The sequence below is a fragment of the Carassius auratus genome, chromosome 5 (assembly GCF_003368295.1).
Source record: "Carassius auratus strain Wakin chromosome 5, ASM336829v1, whole genome shotgun sequence".
Classification (NCBI taxonomy): domain Eukaryota; kingdom Metazoa; phylum Chordata; class Actinopteri; order Cypriniformes; family Cyprinidae; genus Carassius; species Carassius auratus.
The window spans coordinates 1,208,887-1,226,467 of NC_039247.1; the positions used below are offsets into that span (position 1 = coordinate 1,208,887).

A 17,581-nucleotide genomic window follows, 5' to 3' on the forward strand; every position below is an offset into this window, starting at 1 on the left:
CTGAAGTGACTTCAATCAGTCTGACTCCCAGCATGAAACACTGCACTTTTAAAGTTAAGATCACATGACCTGAAGAATTGTGGGAGGTGCTGTCACAAATGTGGCAGTGAACTAAAGTCAGATGTTTGATTAAATCCAACACCTAATGTTAAACAATAGTAATAATACCACGTCAAGTACGGACAGTCTATAATGCATTAATGCTTTACTTTAAAACACATTTCAAGGCAAGTTTTCAGTGTTGTTTTATTAGGAGATTTAAATGTTGGCCAATATTGTGCTATTAAGATACTGTCGGTTGGTTTTGTTCTTATAGTGATATACATGATTTTCAAAATATATATATTTAGTTCTCTAAATGTAATGTTCACATCAATAATTCCCTTTGAGTGGTCCCTTAAAGCATCTACAAATGGAAGCCGGTTTCCAACACTGAATAAAAAATAAAAAAGGTAATTGAGACTTTTTATCTCACAATTCAGTCTTTTTTCTCAGAATTCTTTGATACAAACTCAAAATTGCGAGCAAAGGGTCATAGTTTCAGTATGAACATTCGGGAGGATTATCCCAGATAGTCCCAGAACATGATCCCACATAATTTTTATTTTTTTTTCTTATGTTTATTTGAGTAAAATTGTCTTTTGTGGTATTATCCACACATGCAAAGTTGGCTGATAAAATAGCTGCAATAATATCCAAATAATAATATAATAATATAATAAAACCATCATTTTAAAAATGAATTAATATCACTTCTTAAATCTCTTAGTTATAAAAACAACAAAAAATCCCTAAGATTTATAAAATATTATGAAGAAATGTTTAAAGAAAACACATAAAAGCTTTCCCTGTATTTTAATGTTTTTATGTCATTGTATCAGTTGTGGTAGTGTATGTATTCTTGCGTCTCTTTATCTCGTCATCCTTTTTTATTCATTTATTTATTTTTATTATTATTATTTATTTATTTGTATAATCCTTGTTTTGTTTTATTATATGTATCTTTTTTGTAATTCCTTGACAATGTTCTTATGGTTTTGAGCAAAAAAAAAAAAAAAAAAAAAAAAAAGATCCGGGTACTGTCATGATGAGCAGATGAGATTGTGAGTGGATCGTTTCTTTGTATTCATTAACATTAAAACATGCATGTTTTCGTTTTATTAACTTTATTAACAAATGTATGTGTGTATTAGCAGCGTTTCCTCAAGTTAAAGAAGTTGTTAAGATGAACATCTGCTGTTTATTTTTCTAAATGTCCACACTTTTATAGCATTAAAATATGTATTTTTTCATTTGGTTTACTAAATGTGTATTAACAGTGTTTGTTTAAAATTCTCTTAACTTGTGGAGGACGCCAGCGCACAGAAGCGTTATTGTTTGCATTAGTTCAGAGTTACTGCTAGTTTTAATGTAAAAGAATGCAATTCACTTCATAAACTATATAAACTATAACTTACATCATTAAAAAGCTCTACGACTCAAGTTTCATTTATGGATAAAAGCGTTAGCTAATATATATATATATATATATATCGATCCCGATTTCGTTTTTCATTTACATAATTCCTGGCATAAATTAAGAAATGACTGTCACTGAAAGACTAAAATCTTTTTTGGTTTAATATTCTTAAAATTTCACGTAGGCTACATGTACGTAAACAAACCCACGTGACCATATCAACAAGGGATTATCAGTATTTATTAATATTTCATTTTAAATTTAGAAACTTTACATAAAATAATTATTTCATTAATAAATTATTATGAACTAAAACCTCCACGGTGTCATTTTACCCTTTGGCGGTTTTTCAAATGTAGGCTTTCCAAGTCAGATAATAATAAATTAATAAAATCGTTTTATTTACAATTTACAAAAAATTGTTCAGATAAAACCATAAAAACAGGGCATTTATTTATATTTATATTTATTTATGTCATTGAGCAAAGTGTTAACTTACTGGAAACAGTCACAACTTTAAATTGATTATTGTTTTTTTTTTTCTTTATTTCTGTTTTTTTATTATAGTTTATTGTTTGCTACTGTGTTGCTTATTTATTCCTGAAAAATAATAATCATCTGAATTATGATTTAATGAATACAATTTTTTCATGATTAATCCAAGTTTATTGGTGTTGTTCTCTTATGCAAAGTATAAATTGTATAACTAAACAAATTAACAATTAATTAGGTGAAACAGTGCGCTTGAATTTCTCATTGTATCATACATCCTATGTATTATAGAATAGTCTATTTAGGGCATTTTTGTTGTTTAAATAACATTTGAGTTATCTTGAAACATTTTCTCATAATATCAGACCACCAAAATATATAGTTATTTCCTTGTAATTCTTGTTGTCATTGCAGGCTGGTTTATATTCATCATTAAGAAAAGTGATTAGTGTAACTTGCTTAAAAATAGCCCTGAACTGAAAACAACAGGACAAAAAAAAAAAAAATCTTGATGACTTAAAATAACCATTTTATAACTCTTTATAACTTTATAACATTGTGAAGACCTGTCATAATACGGTGACGTTTTTAGCCATATAATATCATATCATATCATATCACGCTTTTAGGTATACAGCGACCTCTGGTGGTTTATTAATTAATATAATCGTATGGTTTCATTGAATATCACTGATAAAATACATAATGTAATACAAACTAAATCATTTATGTACATTACATATTATTACAAATGCCTGCGAAAGGCGCCAAAGGCCTGGTAATTGTTGTAACACTGGACGATCAAATCTTTGTTTAATGTTGACCAAACATTTAATTCAAATATCCACTTAATCTTATCAAAGTTAAACTGCTTCATTTTCTTTTGTGTCATTTTGAATGCTTGAGACTTAGGCTGGGCGATATGGCCAAAAAAATTATCAGATCATTTTTTTCATATCAGTCGATGCCGATAATTATACATTTTTTTAGTTTTGCTAGTTTGCTTTTGAGTAATATTGTTTCAAATGAAGAAATGCCTGGCTGCCCCTTTCTGGTCTAGAGAGGAGAATTTAATGATGAAGCAGCGATAATACCCCACCAAAGCTTGTACCTGAGTCTTCATGCTAGGTCTCGGGAAAGCGCACACTGCCTCCACTTTTTCCCATGCAGGCCGTTACTGCAAGTGGCTAGGAGTGAAGACAGTTTTAGGTTTAGCATTTTCAGAGAGTGGTACTTGCCAGTTACTCTCGGTGAGGTCCAGATTAGAAATGTAGAAGTAAACTCTGAAGGACTGACTGATCAAGTGTTGAAGCTTGGTTTTCTGGGCACATCCACAAGTACAGGTTCCGCGTTAGCAAGTGTGGGTCCCCGGTCCCTATCCAATTTTTCAGCAGGTTAACATGATATAGTTGGTCCGTTGTCCACCGGACTGGCTGTATCACTTGGTACGTCACTGGGACAATCTTTTCTATCACCATTTATGGACCCTGCCAGGTGGCGAGGAATTTACAGGCTGTGTTGGGGACAAGGACCATCACTCGATCCCTGGCTTGGAACTCCCATGGCTGGACTACCCAATTAAAATGACGTTTTTGGGTTTGATGAGCTTTGGCAAGGTGTTCCCAGACTAAAGGCATGACACAGTCTATTCTTTCCCTCTATGCTTTGGGAAACAGTTATTCTAAACTCACATACTTTTAAGGATGAATAGTATGCACATTGGGATGCAGGGCAAGTCTGAAGCAGCGGCAGCCCTCAAACTCCATGATGTGAGGAGACACATGTGTTTCTGCAATGCATTGGACTATAACTCTGACCTGAGGGACAAAACACAAAATGCGAAGGCAATATGATGATGTTACATCTAATTACAAGAGGGCAACAAAGTCCAAATTTCTCTGATTGGGCACCTTAGAATAGAGATAAACTGTAGTAAGGCATCTGGAATTATTTTAATCTGTGCTGTTTTCTGTCAAGCTAAATAAACTATATAACACCATAAAAATTGTAAAATATATTTAAACTAAGCTTTAAATATAAATATTCAATAGAAACAAAATGGAAAGGATATTTGCATTATATATATATATATATATATATATATATATATATATATATATATATATATATATATATATATATATATATATATATATATATACACATACTGTATATGTGTGTGTGTGTGTGTGTGTAACAGTTTGTTCTTTAACTGGGATTTGATTACATTTATTTGTGTATATTGAAATAAATAAGAAAATACTTATTTTATTATTATTATTATTTGTTTGGAAAAGTAATATCATACAGCACATAAGATATTTTTAAATTCATAATTGCTTTAACGAAGTTTTTTAACCACATTTTACAAAACCAAGAGAAAAATATAAAAATCTATTATTTTAAGCTTAGCTATTTTATTCAATAATCTAATATCAATAAAACACAAACAAAACATTTATTAAGACCTTTTGTGAATTTACAGTGAATTCGGGTTAGTATGTGTTCAAGTGACATGTATTTCATACATTTTATAATACCCTTTTTTTGGCGAAGCAGATACATTTTACCTAGTTCAGATATTTCCCAATTATACTACTACATTAAAATTGTGCTGGTTTAATCTGGTCTTGACCTTCCTCTTAACATGTCAGAAAACTTCACTGCATTTATCACACACACTGCACAAGGCAGGCTACTGTAAATGAAATCATGTTATCACACAATCATGAAGTGAAAGTGTAAGTATTATGTGAGATAATGTGTGGTCGAGAGGAATGCTGTAGCTCTGCAGAAATAACCTGTTGTAACATGCAGAAATAAACATGTTAGCATTATATATCTCACTATAGGAAACAGCACATAGAAGTATGTTTTGAAAAAAAAAAAAAAAGGACTTTAATTTGTAGCAAATAAATACAAGATTATCAAAATGTTGCACCAAAAGGTGTTACACTCACTGTATCACTGGGCAATAGTTTTTTATTTACATTTTAAATTAGATTTAATTTGTATATTTTCCATTTTAACTTTTAACGTTTTCTGTAGTTCTATAATTTCTTATTGCAGTTTTAGTTTACTCTTTTAAATTTAAACTAATTCAAAATGAGAAATGTCAGAGACATATATTAAAATAAGAAATGTTGTCAGCTAAAATGATAAATAAATAGACTTTTTGAAATATATTTTATTTCACAATGTTTAATTCAAGTATTATTATTACTATTATTATTATTTTAGTGTCACAACCCTCGGCTGGTTGTTAAGAATTACATTTTAAAGTTACATTTTTCATATGAATTGACCAGTATGATGCAGAGGAGACAAATTGTTGAATAAATTTGTTACAGTATTTTTCTTTTGTGCACTAAAAGTATTCTCATAGCTTTGTATAATTGTGGATGAACCATTGATGTCACATGGATTATTTTACAGATCTCCTTGTTAGATTTCTGGACCTGGTCTTGTCTATGCAAGGTTAGACAGCTCTGAGATTCTACCAAAATGATCTTAATTTGTGTTCAGAAAATTAACAAAGATCTTACGGGTTTGAAACAGCATGAGGGTGAGTAATTAATGGCAGAATTTTCATTTTTGGGTGAACTAACCCCTTTAATGTGACCTGAGGACAAAAGCTGAAATATGTTAAATCAAAATGAAACTGTGGGTCATAAAAGTTGTTTTGTAAATTATAATCTCCAGTCATGACTTTTAGATAAATGCAATTATGGATTAAATGTTATTTCATCCGTGCAAGTCTAACCTGCAACATTTCACAACAAGTCCCCACATGATTTTTCACTCCTCCCATCGTCCTATTATCAGTTTTTTGTTTTCATCCATGTTCATCCCCTCCACCCCCCATGATGATCCAGAGCCTATGAAAGATCTAACGTCCGATTCGAGAGACAAACTGCTGTTGTTATCACTGAAACGCCGAAGACTACACAAAAACGGTGAGTATATGTTTTTAAAGCTTTTATAACAGAGCAACTAAAAAGCTTAATGTCATTTTATTTAGAGTGACAACAATAATATGAATTAATTTAATTCAAATTAAAACTTGACCAATACCAATTACCTGCAAGCAAAAGACTATACTAAAACAGTGCCCTAATAATTAACATTTGGAGTATGACTTGTGTAAGTAATCTTTTAAGAGTTTATAAAAGTTTTTCCCTAATAATATTTGAATGATAGATTTTTACTTAAATGTTAACTCTGTTGTTTTACAGATGAGTGCATCCAAACTTCAGGAGAGGTGCGTAACCCTGCTCAGATTTCTAGTACGATGGAAGCTGTGCACTTTATTATATATAAATACTGCCCTGCATAACCTACATAATGTCTATTACAAACTCGATCATTCTGTTAATGACTTCAAAATAAACTTTAGTTAGTTGTATTTAAAGCTAAAATCAAAAATATATTAAATAGCACAAGGCCATAACCAGGGATGTATTTCGTGAACTGGGAGCCTAGAACAACATTTTAATCCAAGAAATGTAGTCTTGACCATATCTCTACAACTAAACCTAACGTTAACCATTAGTTTTCCTTAATATGAGAGGAAGTGATGTACAAGCAACAGAGACTGATTGTAAGCGTAAACTTCACACAAACTAGAAACTGGTTCTGCAAGTATGACTGGTTAATCACAAAGTTGTTCCAGGGTCAACAAAGATGTTGATCCAGGAACATATCGTACTTGGTAAAATGGGGTTCTGCTGATTTTTGCATTGGTCCGAACAAAAACTGCAGACTGGATAATTGAAAATGCACATTCATTCTCCACCAGTAGGAGGCGCTTTTGGAACGTCACACAGCAGTGCCAGGCAAATGATCAAATGAAAATGCCATTGAAACTTTTTTAAGCCAATTACGAAAAGGAAATTATACATTTACACCTAAGGATCATATCAACCACAAAAGTAACTGCTCTTGCATCCTCTAACTGGGTCATTCTCATAAATTAGCGGCATTTAAAACAATAAACATTTAATACACACTGTTGCTCAGGATTTATTTACAGCTTCAGATGCATGATATTTTAATTTGCTACAAGCAGGAAACACAAGAAGCACATTCAGCGCAGACATGCAGGAGGTTGTCATCATAATTAACACCTAAACAGCAACCGCTTGCATGTCCGCACTAAATGAGCATCCCGTAGGCCTACTGTATATGAAAACCATTATTTTTATAAAAAATTAAAATGTAATTATGAATTTTTATCTCACAGTTCTTACTTTTTTCTAAAAAAAGATTCTTTTATTAAAAGAAATTAAAACAAAATAGTGAGTTTACATCTTGCAATTCAGAATTTTTTTCTCAGGATTGTGAGATATAAATTCGCAAATCTCACTTTTATTTGTCAGATTTTTCCCCAAGTTTTTCCCGAATTCTGACCTTTTTTTCTGACAATTGTGTGTTTATATTTTGAAATTCTGACGTATTCTCTCAGAATTGTGAGATATAAAATCATGTTTCTTGAGATATAATGTCAGATTCTGAGGGAATAAAAACTGACTGTATTTTTACAGTTGCATAGATGTGAGATAGACAGGTAAAAAGTCACAATTACTTTTTCTTTATAAAGGGGGATTTGCCCCCCTCAATCTGGTGGTTGTGGTCCTAAAATAGTAAGTGATATTAAATTCAGCACTGATCTGTTTGTCTGTCTTTATGCAGCAGTGAAGTGAGAATCGCACACTCTCTGCATACAGATGAAGAGGAGTTTGTAGCCAGAAGGAGAGAAACAGTTTTTCAAAGCCTGCAGAAACTCAAGATACACTGCAGTCAGGTAAAACCTCTTGTACTTCATATATCTGCCTGCTAATGTTTTTTTTAAATTTCCTACAAATGTTTTTGTAGCTGATCAAGCGTGTGTATTTCAGGATGCGGTGCCAAACATTGCATTACTGGGTTCTGGAGGAGGACAAAGAGCCATGGTGGGTTTGCTGGGATCCCTGGTTCAGCTTGATAAAGAGGGTCTTCTGGACTGCATCCTTTATCTGAGCGGAGTCTCTGGATCCACCTGGTACGAACCCTGAGAAACCACAAACACAGAGATTGAATTGGGTTGAATGTTAAAACTGAGAGCAATATGTTCTTCTCTGAAGGTGCATGGCCTCCTTATACCAAGAACCAGACTGGTCCACCAAACTAGAGACTGTGAAGGACAAAATCATTGAGAGACTCAGCGGTCCTGCAGTCAGCTGGGGAGACGCATTTGACAAACTGAAGAAATATTACAAGAAAGACTTTTTCAGCTTGACTGACGTCTGGGCAGCGATGGCCATCACAGAATATGTGAAGGAGGTCTGTAAATATTCACAACACATCCCTGCATGATATACAGTAATTACAGTCAGTCTTAAAGTGCTGTATAATTTGTTGATCATGCAATGCCGAGGAACTTGAAACACATAAACTGTAAACATACTGTAATTCAATTCCTAGCAAGTGGTTTGGAAACAAGAGAAACAAACAATTTTTAATAAGACAAACATTTTAAGGAATAACGTACAGTCATACCAGATTTTCTCCAATTAATAATTATGTGGACATAATTCATTCTAGAAACAAGACAAACTCTTCAACCATATTACTGTAGCAGGCCTATTATTACTGAAGTCTCAGTAAGTCTCACTATAGTTTAATTTTACAGCTAATAAAGCAGCTTTTGAATGAACAGAAAGAAAGCACGTCCATCATCTATGTGATACAAGAAACATGTGGGAAGCTCTTGATGAGTGGTCATTATTGTTGTTGTCGACATTTGTTGGAAAATAAAGCAGTTCAAGTCTTTTTGAGGGATTCTGTTGGTTGTACGTGAACGCCACCACTTTTCTTTCTGACATGATTCAAACTCAGAAAGTCTGTCCTTAGAAAATTTTGAGTCTCCCACTTGTAATTGCGATTTTGTGGTGATGTTCATGTGTGCTAAATAGTAACAGATTAAATATAGTCTGGATTACGCAATTAGATTAAAAAATATATACTTTTAGATTAAACAGTTTTTTTTTTAAATACTCATGATCAGACTAGTTAATTTTTATTGTTAACATGATTATATATTATTCACACAATGGCAATAAATTATTAATAATTTATTAATTCAAAAATCATTTGAATTTTAAGAAGTGTTTTCTCAACATTTCAACATTGCATTAACGCATTGATGAACACATTAATTGGATTATTTATTTTTTTGGAATAAAGTTTTTTCTTTTTAGCGCTATACTTTTTTTTTTTTTTTTACGATAAAATTGTTGCAAAGCAACTTTGAAGAAAATTAAGTTTCTACAATAATTAGTAGTAGCTTATCAGTGGTGACTGTCAATTAATATACATATGGCAGAAATGTACGGAAAAATCTATTAAAGACAAAATCTATTAAAGACAAAATCAAACAGATGATGAAAACTATTAACAGCAATTATTATATGATGCAATCAAACTTAAAGCAAAGTTTGGTAGTTCTGTATGTTGTTTCAGGTCCTCTGAGGGGTCAGTATAATTTCTTCAGGTGATCTGGATCCAGACTGGAGATAGTTACCATCGGATGTCAATCCCGTGGCAAAACAGAGAAACAAAATGAGACATCATTAGCATAGCTGCTATTCCAACCAAGCAAAATTGATTTGTTTAACCCAATCTAAATAATACTAATGTGCATTTGATCAGATATAACTGGAGTACAAGATTATGAGATGCATTATTTAAATGCTTGGCCAAAAAGATGTGTTTTTAATCTAGATTTAAACAGAAAGAGTGTGTCTGAACCCCGAACGTTATCAGGAAGGCCATTCCAGAGTTTGAGAGCCAAATATGAAAAAACTCCTTTAGTGGACTTTGCTATCCTAGGTACTATGTGATGGGTTGTAGCGTGCAGGAGCTAAACCAATTAGGGCCTCATAGGTAAGTAATAATAATTTGTAACTGATACTGAACCTAATAGGTAGTCAGTTCAGAGACTGTAAAATTGGGGATATATGATCCTGGACTCTAGCCACTGCATCTTGCAGTACCTGTAGCTTGTTTGTTAAAGAGACAGGACAACCACATAGCAGGGCATTACAATAGTCCAGTCTTGAGGTCATGAATACATTAACAAGCTTTTTGCATCAGAAACAGATAACATGTTTCGTACCTTGGCAATGTTTCTAAGATGGAAGAATTCTGTTTTTGTAACATGGGACATATGATTTTTAAAAGACAAGTTGATGTCTAATATTACACCTAGATTTTTGACTGTAGAGGAAGTAACAGTACAATCGTCTAGTTGCAAATTGCAATCCAAGAGATTATGTGTACTTTTGTATGTTTTTTGTTCATCCTATCTGAATTTAATAAGAGAAAAGTATTGGTCATCAAGTCTTTTACATTTTAACTCTCTGTAAGCTTAGATCATTTTAAAATTTCATCTGGTCTTGTTGAGATATATAGTTAAGTATAATCAGAATAACAGCAGAAACTAATCCCATATTTTCAAATTATATTACCAAGGGGCAACATCTATATTGAATATAGCAGAGGACCTAGGACAGATCCTTGTGGCACTCCATATTTTACAGGTGATAAATGAGAAGACTCCCCATTTAAATAAATAATGTTGTAGCAATATAACAGGTAGGAACTAAACCATCTTAAAGCCTGCCCTTGAATACCTGTATATTTTATTTTCTATGATTTGTAATCAGTCTATGAGAATGTCATGATCTAGTGATGCACTGAAATAATTCATAAAGTCATTACTATTAAACTGTACTAAATAAAAACCTTGAATTGTTTTGGTTATTTTCTATGAGTTTGTTGATAGGGCTTTTCTCCATTTGCACTCAAGACTATGAGTTTGTTTCTTGAGATAATGGGTAATACTGTTGTACCATGGCACAGTACGTTTTTCTCTAACCTTTTACAATTTGATGGGGGCAACAGCTTCTGATGTATTAGATAAGTTAGTGCCAATGCTGCTAGTCATTTCGTCTAGTTCATGTGTATTTATGGGTACATAGGGCAGTTGAAATCAATCAGGCAGTTGTATCTGTCTTTACTTACTGTTTTTAGTTTCAATGTTTTGTCAGGGTTTGCTAGTGTGCAGGAACAAAAGGGTTCAGAGACGATGGAGACTATCAAGAGGAACAATCTTTATTTAACCAAAATAAAACACTCAGTGGAAGGAACAAACACATAGCACTGGGGTTGACATTAGACACTGGACAGGAAACAAGGGGCAGAACAGACTTTATATGCAGAACTAAATGAGGGGAACTAGACAATACACACCTGAAAACATTAGCTTAATCAGCACAGGAGAAGCTGGATCATGGGGAGCACATGGGGAGCAAAACCTAAGACACGGAACACAGGCAGTCCAAGGGGAAGACGGATTCTCACACTTTTTGTCAACCATAAATATATTTTAAGTACTCCCTGAGATTGTAAGATAATAAGATAAACAATGTGTCCATGTGATGAAGCTGACACAGAATAGCATATGCTGTTTATGTTAAGTGGATATTATCCAAAGTGGCACCAGGATGACGTGGTGGAGACAAATTGTTGAATAAAGTCATTATTTTTGTTTTCTTTGCGTACAAAAAATTATTCTTGTGTTAATGGTAAAATAATAAAACTTTTTTTTTTGTTCTTTCTTTTTTCATTTGAAACTTGAGTCAAAAAGTAGTCAGATTACATTACCTAAAATGTGTGATGTAATTATACAACGATTAAATTACCTTCAGAAATTGAATAAAAACACTGTACGTATACCTGTAATGTGGGTTCGTGTTTCTGGTTCATTGCTTTCATGTCTATTATTTTGGTGTTTAGTCTTGGTCCTTGTTCTGTCATGTTATTCCTTTGTCTGTGTGTTATGTTCTGATTGGTTCTTTGGTTCATGTGTCGTAACATGATAAAGTAAGCAAACACCGCTTAAGTGTCTCTAACGGAAGCAGAAAGTGTCTGGCATGACGGCTCCATTTTCAACTCCGCCTCCAACTGCAAGCGTTGTCTGTAGCTGTGCTTCAAGTCGAACGCACCTATTGGTTTATGGCCTGTCATGTGGTTCTCAGTTCGGTTTGTTCATTGGTTAGTTTGTGTCATGTTACCCTGATTGTTTGCTATAAGTAGCTATAAGTAGCTGGGAAGTCATGGCCTAATGGTTAGAGAGTCAGACTCCCAATTGAAGGGTTGTGAGTTCGAGTCTTGGGCCAGCAGGAATTGTAAAACCCCAAGACTAGCTGTTTTGTACTCTTACCCCATTGTCTAGCCATCACTATTCAGCCCTTGACAAAGTCACTCAGAACTTTTTGCTTGTCCATTTTAATTCCTGTTTCCAAAACACACACAGACACACACACACACACAATGAATGTGTCTCAAAGCATTGTATTTATGATGGTGTTAGCAGAAGAACTGCTAACGTTTTTCTTCATCTTCGGATGTTTCCAGCAGTGAGATGAAAAATTAAATATATATATTCTCTACAGATCGACGAAGTCACACTCAGAGATCAGTGGGACCACCTCAGTAAAGATCCATTTCCCATCTACACAGTGATTGACACGCAGTCCAAAAAAGAGAAGGAGAAAGGAGGAGGTCTGTGTTGGTTTGTGTAAAAGAAAGAAACTGTGTTATTGTGCTCGTGTCAGCTGTTATATGGTGGTGTCTTCTGTCTGCAGACAAAGATGACCCCTGGTTTGAGATCAGTCCAGTTGAAGCTGGTTATTCTCTCACTGGAGCGTTTGTGGAAACATCCAGCTTCGGCAGCAAGTTTGACAGAGGCTCAAAGAAAAATCCTCAGGATGAAATGGACATGCTGTACCTGCAAGGTAACAAACTGTCACAGAGAGTTCATTAATATTTGGGTTGCACTTTATTTTTACAGTACGTGTACTAACATGTACTTATAGTGTACTTACAGTGTATTTATCTAAGAAAGTTCTGGTAATACAAGGTAACTACAGTGGGGTAGGGTTAGGTTTAGGTTCAGGGTTAGTACCTAGTTATTACATAGTTATTGTAATTACTATAATAAGTACATAGTATGTACATGAGGAACAGGACTGTAAAATAAAGTGCTACCAAAATTTGTGATATCAATGTACACTGAACTTATAATGTTTGTATCAATGCGGACAACATTAAAATTAGAAATGTTAAAAATAATTTAAAGCTGTTTTAACAGCTTCTTTTTTTTCAACATAAAACTTCTCAATAAACAGTAATGTAAATAAAAGATAATTTATGCTGAACAATTTAAGAGCTCAAATGTGACAAACCATCCATTAAGACTTATGTTATAGCCATTTTTTTTATTTTTGTTTCATTTATTGTAAACACTTTTAAATGTATTTTCTACAGCTCTGTGTGGCAGTGCTTTAGCTGATCGAAGCGAGATCTTTAAATACCTCTGGCAAAAAATAAAAGGTGAAGCTGCATTTGAAGATTAAGTTCTGCCTAAAGTTGACAGTCATTTGATTATCATGTGAACTCTGATTGTAATGGATTTCCCCCCCAGATCTCTTTAAAAATTTAACACCTCTAATAGAATCGGACACGTTTGAGGAAATGATGAAAGGTACCGTATTCTTTGTATTTCTGCATTTATTTGTAGATAAGTTTATATAAGATGTTTTGTTAAAGAATAAGAAAATAATAATAATAATAATACAAAAATATATGTTTGATTATATGTTTTTTAACTACTTTTTGCATATATATCATGAGAATGTTGTGTGTATGTTTGCTTGTTCTTGTAGGAAACTCCTGATATCTGAACATTATGATTTTGAGCATGTAAAGCACTTACATTCAAGACATTGTGTTAATGTTTGTTTAATGTGTGTTTTCTTCAAAAGAACCAAAAGCCCCACCTGCATACAAGTGTTACCAGGTGCTCATAGATCTTGTGGAAGTGAATCTCGCGGTTTTAAATGGCAAAGATTATTCTGCTCTTGTTCAGACCATCAAAACAACACTGGAAGGTGAGATGTTCCTAAAGTCTGCTAGAATTCATGTAGAGATGTCTTGTTATTTTTAGCTAATTTGAGATTTGAATGTATATATATATATATATATATTGTTTTAAAAATAAGTTGTTTTAACAAATTGAAGGTCTTTTGGTTCTTCAGCAACATTTCAGTAGAAGAACAAGAAGAAAAAAAAAATCGATGGAACAACAAAAACTGTATAAGGCAACATGCAAAAACATTTTTTTTGGCCATTAAAAATAGTAATTAACAGAAGATGGACAAACTAGTCAATTATATACCTCAATAATGTATGTTTCCCTCATTTGCAGAGCTCGGTGGAGGCACAAATCACCTGATTATCCCAGGGGAAAAAACTCTTGCTGAAAAACAAGCTGCTAATTTTGATGTGAAGAAATTCACTGAGCATGTGTTAAAGGATTTGAGTTGTTTATTCAGTTCGGATTCTTTTGGTAAGTTGAATTGTCTGTACAGTTGATTCGTATTGCACTTCTTTTTTTTTTTTTTTTCTATCCAGATTAATGCATAAACCAGGAAGTGCTTTAGATTCAATACAGCTTCGAATTTGCAACAAAACATGTTATAGCAGACTGATGCCACAGAATAACATTTGCGAATTAAAGATGATTATGGCCAAATAAATAAATACAATTATTTAATTAATTAAAAATAGTGATCAGGAATATTTAAAGGGTCAGTTCAACCAAAATATGAAAATCTGACTTTCATTTATCTTCCAAGCACAAATGAAGATCATTTTAATGAAAGCTGTGATATTTCTGTCCCTGCATTAAAAATGTATAATCAATGAAAGCCGTAATTGAAACAAAAAATTTGACTAATCACAGAGCCCTACATCAAAAATGATCTCCAAAGAATCATACAGTCAACTAAAAAACAATATACAGAATATACAAAAACTTCAGAAATTAGGAACCATTTACTATATTTAAGAACCACTGTGTATTTTTATATTTCAGATCTTGTGTGGAGCATTTGTAAATGTTTGACTTGGTGGATCTGGGGCAGGAATTATAACTTCCTCCACAAAATGAAAAGTGAGAACAGACCTGCTATTACCTGGAAATTCAATGTGAATAATATAATATACAGACTAATTTCATGCTGTGCTCCCTCAGACGAAGCAGTGCCTGCTGCTCTTCTGGAAGGTGAGACGAGAGACTATGAAGATGCGGGACTGTTGCTGAACTCACCCTACTTCTCAGTGCTGAGAAAAGAAAGAAACATTGACCTCATCATTTCCCTGGATTTCAGTGATGGCGATCCTTTCAAGGTATTATACACCGGGAGGCTTGAGACTCTCCCAGAGACAATCCCTGTGTACTGCTCAGATTTGAAGAGACACAGAAGAGAGGAATTGTTGAATGAAGTCGTTATTTTAGTTTTCTTCATGTACAAAAAGTATTCTCGTCACTTTATAACGTTAAAGTTGAACCACAGATGGCAGCTGGACTATTCTGACAATGCTTTTCATACTTTCCTGGACCTTGGCACTGATATTTATTTGACAGTCTATGGGACAGTCTCAAGCCTCCAGGTTTTCAGCAAAATATCTTAAATTGTGTTCTGAAGACAAACAAAGCTTTAAACGGTTTGGAATGACATGGGAGTAAGTGATTAATGAAAGAAAAAAAGAAAATTTGAGGAGGTAGTATCCCTTTAACATCAACTAAAAACAAAAGAAAAACTTGACTGAAATTCTTCACATTTAATAAGGGTGAATCAATATTTAATTCACACATTATAGTATTTGTACCTGAATACTACTGATATCTGACAGATACCATGTCTGCTGAGAAAGAGACCCCAAACTAGATTGGCCTAGAATACGATATCATGACACCAGTACAACTGTTGGATCTACCTGCAAAAGTTAAAACACTGATGACTTTCGTATATTGCATTTATTGCTAGAGCTATTGCGTGTTTTACTAATGACTCTTTGCTTGTATTTGATGTTATTAAAATACTTTTATAAAAAAAAAAACCTTTACCTAGAGAACCTGGAGAGAGCATCTGATAGCATTCCTATTCAATCCAACCTGACTATTTCAGTAAATAATAAATTGAAACTTCAAATGAAATGTTTTTCTAGCCCTTTTAATAAAGTGATACTGCTATGCTATGCTGTTCTATTGCAGACAGTGAACACAACTCAAAAACTGTGTGAGGAACTAAAAATCCCTTTCCCTGGAGTCAACCGTGCCAGAGAAAACCCAAAGAACCCAGAGGGCTTCTATGTGTTCAAAGGCACAAACACTCCAACCGTGATTCACATCCCTCTGTTTAATGTGGTCAACTGTGGAGGCAAGTTCAGACTGTCTAGTTCAATAAAACTGAAACATTGGCTATGTTCTCATTTAAGTGTTTTACTCTTTCCTCAGGAAATATTGCGGCCTGGAGGAACAGATATGCCACCTTTCAAGGCCCTTACAACCTTAAGATGATCACTGATCTTATGGAGGTCGCTGGAAAAAACATCTCAGACAACAGAGAGAAACTGCTGGAGCAGATTCAAGCAGTCATTGACCAAAAACGACACGAATTATGACAATCTGAATACCAGTGGCATGTTACTTGTTACATGTTACGAAATTACTTGTTTGATGAATATATATATATATATATATATATATATATATATATATATATATATATATATATATATATATATATATATATAATATATATATATATATATATATATATATATATATATATATATATATATATTCATGTTCCAGTTACACTTAATAGACACATTTTTAAGGTTAATTAAACATGACTTATATGTACTATCAAAAAAAAAAAAAAAACTAACTGTAACCGTATGCTCTGTTTATTAAAATAGAGGATACATTTCATGAGAGATCATTTATACATGTATTCCAAAATAGTAGCTAAAAGAATTGTATGAAAAAGTTATAGTCATGCACATTTTATTTGTTAACCGATGTTAAGCTGTTAATTTTAATGGTCAACTTATGTTTGGTCTATATACCTTTATTTCACCAAGCTGATAAGCTCTCAATAAAAACACCCATACATATGATGTTTTTCTAGTAATTTCAAGTCTGAATGTGATGTAACTGTAACATTAAATCCACTGAAGGTGAGTTGAAGTGAGAACCCAAGTGCAGTTTAACAAAGACAAAACTCAATCTAAAAAGACTTGATTTGAACAGGCATGACTTTGCAGTAACAGACTAGACTCACCGACAGCGGGTTACAGCATTAAAGCTAGACCAAGAACAAAGGCAACATGAGGCATCACAAAAATCTATGTGAAATATACTGCAACATATAATGTGATATACAGTATTAGATAATACATTTCCATATACCGGAAGCTATTTTCAATATACAGCAATATATGCATTGACAATATACGGCTATGTATTGATACATACAAATATATTTAAAATTAAGAAATAAATATAATTTTTATTTATTCTTTGTTTAATATATATTGCACATAGATACTCCCATATAAGTGTGAATGTATGGAGAAACATATACATACACACATTCACTGAATGAGATAAAGCAGATTTCTAACTGAAGCATGTTTTGCTTCTGGCTGGTAGAGGAGAGTAAATGTGTAAATGTA

At 33.0% G+C, this 17,581-nt stretch overlaps 1 protein-coding gene across 2 annotated transcripts; it reads left to right on the forward strand.

Moving 5' to 3' along the window:
• Nucleotides 1-5,777: 5,777 nt before the first annotated feature.
• On the forward strand, nucleotides 5,778-16,539 carry LOC113070174 (cytosolic phospholipase A2 gamma-like). Of its 2 annotated transcripts, XM_026243390.1 has the most exons (15): nucleotides 5,778-5,907; nucleotides 6,187-6,212; nucleotides 7,643-7,754; nucleotides 7,849-7,991; nucleotides 8,074-8,272; nucleotides 12,448-12,556; nucleotides 12,640-12,789; nucleotides 13,322-13,387; nucleotides 13,479-13,538; nucleotides 13,819-13,944; nucleotides 14,262-14,402; nucleotides 14,931-15,008; nucleotides 15,090-15,244; nucleotides 16,113-16,278; nucleotides 16,356-16,539. In XM_026243390.1, exons 2-15 carry the CDS (start codon nucleotides 6,187-6,189, stop codon nucleotides 16,520-16,522), a joined length of 1,698 nt encoding a protein of 565 aa, XP_026099175.1. In that variant the 5' UTR covers nucleotides 5,778-5,907; the 3' UTR covers nucleotides 16,523-16,539. The 2 variants fall into 2 exon arrangements, with proteins under 2 accessions (XP_026099175.1, XP_026099178.1); XM_026243393.1 differs by lacking the exon at nucleotides 5,778-5,907 and having other exon boundaries at nucleotides 7,646-7,754.
• Nucleotides 16,540-17,581: the final 1,042 nt, after the last annotated feature.

Coding starts and splice junctions, on each gene's coding strand:
- LOC113070174 (XM_026243390.1), top strand. CDS start 6,187: ATGAGTGCATCCAAACTTCAGGAGAG. Junction 13,388..13,478: donor CCTCTGGCAAAAAATAAAAG/GTGAAGCTGCAT, acceptor TTTCCCCCCCAG/ATCTCTTTAAAAATTTAACA. Junction 13,945..14,261: donor CATCAAAACAACACTGGAAG/GTGAGATGTTCC, acceptor CCTCATTTGCAG/AGCTCGGTGGAGGCACAAAT.